The following is an 8,369-nucleotide window of genomic DNA, read 5'->3' as shown; positions in this document are numbered from 1 at the left end:
CGGTATTTCCAAACCGCTACGACTTAGGGTCCTTCAAGAAGCGAGCATTTCACCATCTCAAAGGCCGGCAACACATCTGCGATTCCTCTGGTATTGCAGATGTCCATGGGCGTCGATTAACAAATTGGTGTTCCCGCTGCTCGTTTGCCCCCTTCTCTTATAAAAAAAAAATGGAACGAAGTTCCTTTCGATTAATTAGTGAAGGAACCAATGTTTATTCTATGAATAAAAAACTTAAGTCTTCACAAGAAGTACATTTTATTTCTATGAATTTTCGTTATATATTGTCACGTCGTTGCCATGATGAAGTAGCGCTCATTCGTCGTTAACATACTTACTATAGCAAAAAGTGTCGTGACAACTTTTCGTACGAATTTTTTCCGTCTAGCCCCCTTTCACATCGCGCGATAAGGAACTTCGTTCCAAAAAACAAAACACTTGAAGTTGTTTCGAACTTGATAATTGTCCTTTTATTCAAAACATTAATCACACCATTAGATGTGGTCGATCTAGATTTTTTTTTATAAAAAAATACACAATTAACGAAAACATTTACTTGGATTTGTAAGAAGAAATGTAGTTTCTCAATAGGTTTTTTAGGTTTTAAATAGGTTTTTTATTTTTATTTATTAGAGCCCATGTAACGCTGATGGGACGAATTTAACACCCTCTTTGTAGTAAGTACTTACAAAGAGGGTCGACGGTCATTCGTTTTTCCGACGTTTATCGTGTCTTTGAAGTGGTAGTGAATATTGAAATGCAAATTAGTAATAATAATATGGACATGCCCTTTCGTAAACCGAGCCTATAAAGACGCTTGATTACTTATCACGTAAACAAATCGACTTTTAGTAGCTCGTAATTGTAGTGTTTGTTTTTTATATTTATTTTATTTACTGAGAAAAGGTAAATTATTTTAATTATTTATTAGGTATAAGTGATTTAAATATAAAGTAAAATAATTATTTTTATCTTTTATTATTGTGAAATATCAATTTAAAACATTTTTATATTTCTTTTATAGTTCTTAATTCTTAAGTTCTAGAATTATACAGAGATCAACGTGAGGGTCGGACGACGGGAGATTTGGTGTTCAAAAATATCAAAGTAATCAAACTGTAACTTTTATTTAGAGATTCTTAAATTTAATGTCACAAGTTAGTTGATCGACCCTTCTTGTTAAAAACTCTATGACTATAAACTAAAACAAATTTTTTGGCCTTGAAAAATACTTAATACGCAGTGAGTACTTTGTTTCAGTAAGTTGTGATGTTGGTATTAGTATTATCTGTTATCGCGTTCGCATTGTTCTGGACGTGGCGATGGCGTGTGACGTCACGTCTGGAACCCCCCGCTTACCCTGGAGGGATACCGTTTATTGGACACGCGCACCTTTTTATAGGAGACAGTATTTGTAAGTAACATTAGCTATTTGTACATCTAAGATCCAATAGAGAAATAAAGAACACCCCGCAACCCAGGTTTCTGACCTGCGGAAATCTTTGCCTTTTTCTCACATATTATTTTTCTTTTGCAATCGGGACAATATCTATACGGAATAAAAATTGTATTTTTTTCTTCTTCTAGCCTTATGGAATATAGTAAAGGAATTTTCATACACCAGTTTAAAAATGGGTGGTGTGATATCTGCTTCGATTGGACCTCGGACAGTTTATGGTAAAGTTGGTTACATTAAATTTACGATCTAATACTGTAGAGTCTTCTTATTTGCAACACTGTTTCCCGCTGTTTCTATATTCACAGGTTAAAAAAATTGTGACCAATTCTCCCATTTCGGCAACATATTTGACATTTCGCGGTGTCCGAAGTTATAATGTCTAAATTAGTTTCTTTTATTATTGGTTCGGCATTTTTGTAATTAAATTTAGTCGTTAATGAAAGCCCCATTTTGTTGTTATTCATTGAGCACAACAAAGCCTACTAAACATTAACCAGTAACTATACATATATTTTTCGTTGTATAAAAAAACTCAAAATCACTTTTATCCAAAAACTTGGAAACAGTTTTATACAATCTGCTGTAATCTGTCGAAATAGAATTCTTTGTTTCCAGCTGTAACAGATCCTGACGATTGTTTGACTGTCGCCAACACATGTTTACAAAAGGACGTTTTGTATAATTTTGCTAAGCCCTGGGTCGGAGAAGGTTTAATCACTGGAACACGTATGTAAACGTTTATAATTTAATTAAATGTTAAACAATATACATAATTATAACTGAAATATAGGTGAAATTTAATTCACGAATGATAATGTAACCTTTAACACGCATTAAGTTCAATGCCCGCTCTCCTTAGGCCAACTCTTAGGTTCAATTCCGAGAAACAACGTCGATACGGAAGCTCAAGTATACCTAGAGAAGACCTCAAATTTGCTAATATATAGTCCGGTCGCGGAGCACGAAGAATTTCGTACATTGAACTCACATTACCTTTCTTTGTCACTCCCGCGTAAATACAATTAGTCTCGCTCGCACAGAAACAAAGGACGCCGTCCTCAGGGATTGTAAACTTTTAGTTTGTTTGTTTGCATAATAAAAATTTTATGGGCTCCGTTAGAAGGATTACCGAAAAGGTTAATTATTGGATAGTTCGAAATGAACAATCGAAACGAATATTTGAAAGACGAAAGTGCAGGCAACATCATCTATTTTATTGCCGGCTTTCCGATAGTTACTTTTTGGTTTTAAAATATTATACAAATGAATTCTTCACTTCTCGAAATTGAACAATAGAGCAAAGTAACAGTTACTCCGAAACAGAGGAATCGGATTCTGATTTTTGATTTTTTATTATTAGATACTTGTCTAGATTTTTATTACTTGTATTATTAAATCTAAATAAATGATTTATATAATAATAATAACTATATTTTATAAGTTGGTAATTTTTCTTTCTCCTTCAAATAATTCATGTAAACCGCACTAAATACAAAAATGTTTGTAACCTCTGTCAGTAGGTAAAGAGGTCATTGTACGAAATTCTTCCTGCTCCGCGACCGGACTATACCTATAATCAAGTCGAAAAATTAATATACCTACTAGCCGTCTGCTGAATGCTGAAAATGCTGAATTTAAAAAAAAAATATAAATAATAGTATGTACCTTTTGTTCCGTTAGAGTATGTTCCAAATTTTATCAAGATCCATTTCGCCGTTCCGGAGATAACTTCAAACAAGCATCCATCCATCTAGACATTCGCATTAATATGTATATGTATGATAACTTCTTAACCAGCGCACCAAATTCTGAATTTATAATACTTCTGGACACTGACTGCAAAGGAAGAAGAAAACTTCTGGTGATACCTGTAACAACCATCTCTTCTTCAATTCAGAATTTCAAATTACAATTTTTTTTATTTTGTTCATCTATTAGAGCCTCAGTCGGGTATTTGCTTTTTAACTGGGGTTAGGTTTATTAATGTCTGTAGTTAAACGAGAAATTGTGTATTAGTAACACGGATACGACGTTGCTAAGTTTTCTTCGTGTAAATATATGGACAAAAATATAATCTATCCTGTTGGTGTTGTACATTTAACCCTTTGTAGTAACAAAGATCCATACATCCATCCATACCTTTCGCATTTATAAAAATCTAATATATAAAATTCTCGTGTCACAATGTTCGTCCCCGTACTCCTCCAAAACGGCTTGACCAATTCTCATGAAATTTTGTGAGCATATTGAGCAGGTCTGAGAATCGGCCAACATCTATTTTTCATACCCTTATGAAGTTTTTCTTAACTGCGCGCGGACGGAATCGCGGGCGACAGCTAGTAGCAATATAAAATGTTATACCATTGCAGTGTCAATATGGAAGAATCATCGGAAGTTGTTGAACCCAGCGTTCAGTCAGCTCGTTGTGGACGGTTTCCAGGGAGTTTTCAACAGTCAGGCCCGTCGCCTGGTGAAAGACATGGCGGCAGAGGTACGGAAGGGACCTTTCGATCACTGGACATACACGAGAAGGAATGCTTTGGAGACTATTTGCTGTAAGTAAATCAGTTACTAACTGTTGCACTCAGGGACTTAAGCGATTATTTAACTAACCTTTAACCTATTTTGAGAGCAGTTTGACTGGAGTAAGAGAGATAATCTACATTCTTAAAACTCTAAATAGATAATGGACTTCTTCTTCACGGTGTTAGAGAACTAAAATGAAGAACAGTGCCATTTTTTGCCGGGTCTATTACTTCTTGATTCTTCTGATGTAGAAACTCGAAATGATGTCTACGTTTGTTTGAACAGTAACCGCTCTGGGAGTTGAATTCAGCGAAAACAGCGTTCTCAACAGTCAATATGAGCACGCGGTGGAGCAGATGTTCAACGTGATGGTGGAGAGGTTCCAGAAGTTCTGGCTCCACAACGACTTTTTGTACAACTGGTCAAACCTGAAGAAGAAACAGGAGAGATGTCTGAAGATACTGCACAATATGTCAAACACGGTAAACTTGATGTACTGACTTTTACGACCGAATCCAATAAACAATACGAAGTTATTTTATATGGAAGGGTAACCAAAATGAAACGATAGACAAGGTTGTTACAATAATAATGCTAGTACCTAAATAAATTCTTTACGTTTTATTTGGTTATAGGTTCTAAAAACACGTAAAGCTGCATACTTAAACAATCAGAAGAATGGATTAGAAGCATCGACAGGTTTGTATGAGCAACGATTTATAATACTTTTGTATATGAAACATAACAAAGGGTAGGCGAGTAGTTTCGACTGTGCGTCCATAAGTATTCAGTCAGTTTCCTCGTATAAATGTATAGTTTTTAATGACCTCGCCTTGTGAAAATCGGCAGATATTATACTTTCGTGATCCTTGAATGATTTGCTCCATAAAGAAATAAATATCGCGCTAAAAGTCACGAAATAGTAAACTGTATAAACAAATAAGGATGAAATATAGCTTTTCATTTTGAAATTGAGGCCAAATAACTACTACCGTCTTTCTTGTGTTAATTCTGTCCTGACCACACACCACCTTTAGATTTTCATCTGATTAGGTCTCTTATATAATTCTCTTATAGAATTCTTTAGAAAGCGTCAGGTCATCATCACCAGGGGACTGCCAAAACTCTCTGACTGACTGCCAAAACTAAGTCTTGGTTTTTTGATCAGACTTCCCCAATTTTCTATAGCAATGGAACCAGGTCCACCTACATGATTGCAAAAAGTAATCGAACAAAATGGCACCAAAATACTTAAGTTTAATGTAACTACTCTTATATTAAACTAGATTATACTGCGAAGAAACTTTTTCCATAACGTAATATATAAGGAAGTTCACCCCCTTTGGTTAAGCTGCGGGGCTAGAATAAATCCAAAAATCCCCTTTCAAAAATTATGTGTTAATTTTAGATACAAAATTCAAGGCGTTTTTGGATCTTCTACTAGAATTATCTAAAGAGAAAGGAGCGTTTAACGATTTGGAGATAAGGGAACAAGTAGACACCATGATAGCGGCAGGTCACGAAACGTCAGCTAATGTTCTTATGTTCACCTTAGTTATGATTGGATCATATCCGAAGGTGCAGAAGCGAATATTTGAAGAGTAAGTTTATACTTATATCAAAGATCTTTCTTGTGTTCATTCTCCCATAGCTTAATAGTTAAGGGTGCCGAGAACGTGGGTTTGAATCTGACCGACTGTTATGAATTTTTCTGTCACGAAAAAGCGTTACAGCCGCGTGCTGGTTGTTTTTATAGCCTATTTTAACTCGTAGCTCCGTTCCTGATTCACCGATATTGATGATTATTTTATTCGACAGGTAGTAGATGTCGTACGGTCCCATTTTTATTTTAATAAATACTGACAAGTAGTTTTTTTAAAGCTCATTTTTTAATTTCTCGCAGTAAAAGCGAAATCAGCTAGCTTTTGCCTGCGACTTCGTCAGGGCGGGATTATAAAAAAAAACCTTATTAAGTAGACTATGTGCTCTTCCACAAAGTGTTCTACTTGTACCAAACAACCATGTCCATGAAGCCGTTCTGGACATAGCTTGTAACGTCTAGCCAACTCTCCCATTTAGAATACTAGTATGACGTATTATGATTTTAGGCTACACAACATTTTCGGGAACGATGACAGAGATGTGACGAAGCAAGATTTATCTCAATTAGTATACTTAGAGGCCGTGTTGAAGGAAACAATGCGGGTGTACCCCATCGTGCCTGTGACTATGAGGTGGCTTGACAGAAATGTCAAACTAAGTGAGTAGTATTTCATATCACTGTACAATTGAAAATAGTTCACGATCTTCCGAATTTTCAAACTATAGAAATCATTCACAATTTGACACATGATGTTAGTCACTTATTTTACAATCACTGGAGCGCCAAAGCCATAGTTAGGGGTAAAAACATCTTTTTCTGGGATACTTTTGGATTTAAGCGATTCTTTGATTCATCCATTAACTCACTGCCACTGTCACTCACTCACTCGCTACTTTTACTCATTAATTTAATTCTTCCAGAGAACTACACATTAACCGCTGGCCGCACGTGCTTTACGTTAGTGTACGGGGTCCACAGACACGCCATGTGGGGACCTGACGCCGAGGAGTTCAAGCCCGAACGCTGGCTGGACCCGGCGACTCTGCCACACAGTCCCAACGCCTTTGCCGCATTTAATATTGGCAGGAGGATCTGTATTGGTAAGTGATTAAATTTAACTTTTTTAAACTTCTTTAAACCAATTTATGTTATAATAATGTCACTTTCCAGGTAAATCGTATGCGTATTCATCAATGAAAACAACATTGGCTCACCTATTACGTCACTACCGAGTACAAGCCGACCACAAAAAGATGATACTAAAATGTGACGTACTGCTCAAACCCGAATGCGGCCACTTCATATCCATAGAGAAGAGAGAAAATGTGAATTTCTGAATTCGTGACACATGTATTTAATCTTTATTTGCTAATAAAAAAAACAAAAAAATAGACTGACTGCGCTGCCAACAAACAAACCAAACGCGTAATAAACGATATCCTCGTCGACAATTTACATAATATGTTGCGAATATTTGGTTTTGATTTGTTTGGTAATTTTGAAGCGATATTAGTTCTTTGGACATTTAATTTGTAGTTATAGTTATGTTTTTTTTTAATTTGCAATAATATGCGAATAACGAATGCAAAGTACACTAAGGTCCAAATGTAAAGAGTTCTTCAGTCTCATCGTAGGTTAATTGTTGCAGGTAACATTTTACTGTTCTTTTACATTTAAGACAGGGAAGGGGATATATATTACAAGCTTTATTGATGGTGTTATAAAGGTGACAACTGATACTGGGGTAACTACGGCTTGCTAAAGCAGTTTTGATAGTTATAGGAGGGCAAACCAGATGCTTACGTCGTTTGTTCTTAAATGACGCTGGTTCATAAGAAAGTGTTGAGTGTACACGTAAGGTGATATGTAACGCACATAGCTGTCGAACAGTGAGTACTGAAATGTCTTTGTATAGCTGGGTAGTCGGATACCGATACGGTTTGTGGAGCATGACTTTCAGAACAGCTCTTTGTGCCCTCTGAAGGCGAAGTAAATATGTTTTATATGTTCCACCCCATGCAGATATACAATACGTAAGGAGTGACTGAGCTAAAGCAAAATAAACAGTTTTTAGCAAGGGGCCTGCAATTACATTTCTTAATTTTTTCATAGGGAACATAATTTTGCGAACACGCGACACAGTCACATCGATATGTTTCTGCCAACTCAATGTGCTATCGATGTAAACACCTAGATATTTAACACAGGAGCTTCTATGTAAGGAAGGACAGTGGCAAGAGGTGCCTGTGGAGTGGCAGTTATGTGCTTTTACATCCGGCATGATAGGCTGTGTAGCAGAGTTAGCTGAGAAAGCGATGTAGTGGGTCTTACTTATATTCAGCGTAAGCAAGTTTAATGATAGCCAATCCATGACTATGCCAATTGCATTTTCAGCTGCTCGATGTGCAGATTCCCATGTTACGCCGTCTATAATAAGCACAGTATCATCTGCATAGACTAGAATATTACAATCTGGAATTGACAGTTGGCACAATCTATTTATGTATAATAAAAATAAGGTAGGACCAAGTACGCTACCCTGAGGTACGCCGTAGGTTAGATTCAGATCGTCACTAACATAGTTTTCAACCCTGACACGTTGACTGCGATTTGTGAGATAGTCATGGAAAAGTTTTAGCGCTATGTCTCTGACACCATAATACAAACATATCACAAAATATACATAACACAGAATAAAATCACAATTACATTAGAATAAGGAATATATTATATTGGAATATATTTATAATGGGCGTTGCAATGCTGACCAAATAGGGTTCT

The 8,369-nt window shown here is 36.1% G+C and overlaps 1 protein-coding gene across 1 annotated transcript; it reads left to right on the top strand.

The window, feature by feature from the left end:
• The first annotated feature begins 870 nt into the window (after positions 1–870).
• On the top strand, positions 871–7,067 carry LOC106707538 (cytochrome P450 4C1-like). The gene is made up of 11 exons (XM_045683934.1): positions 871–906; positions 1,261–1,414; positions 1,588–1,677; positions 2,075–2,185; positions 3,829–4,014; positions 4,271–4,467; positions 4,621–4,684; positions 5,394–5,586; positions 6,094–6,245; positions 6,509–6,688; positions 6,759–7,067. The coding sequence occupies exons 2-11, from the start codon at positions 1,270–1,272 to the stop codon at positions 6,923–6,925; spliced, it is 1,485 nt and encodes a 494-aa protein (XP_045539890.1). The 5' UTR covers positions 871–906; positions 1,261–1,269; the 3' UTR covers positions 6,926–7,067.
• The last annotated feature ends 1,302 nt before the right edge of the window (positions 7,068–8,369 follow it).

The sequence above is a fragment of the Papilio machaon genome, chromosome 24, assembly GCF_912999745.1.
Source record: "Papilio machaon chromosome 24, ilPapMach1.1, whole genome shotgun sequence".
In the NCBI taxonomy this organism is placed as follows: Eukaryota; Metazoa; Arthropoda; class Insecta; order Lepidoptera; family Papilionidae; genus Papilio; species Papilio machaon.
The sequence above is the reverse complement of the archived record's forward strand: the minus strand, read 5'-3'. Positions and strand labels throughout refer to the sequence as shown.

Coding starts and splice junctions, on each gene's coding strand:
- LOC106707538 (XM_045683934.1), top strand. CDS start 1,270: ATGTTGGTATTAGTATTATCTGTTATCGCGTTCGCATTGTTCTGGACG. Junction 1,415..1,587: donor TTTTATAGGAGACAGTATTT/GTAAGTAACATT, acceptor TTCTTCTTCTAG/CCTTATGGAATATAGTAAAG. Junction 6,246..6,508: donor TGACAGAAATGTCAAACTAA/GTGAGTAGTATT, acceptor TAATTCTTCCAG/AGAACTACACATTAACCGCT.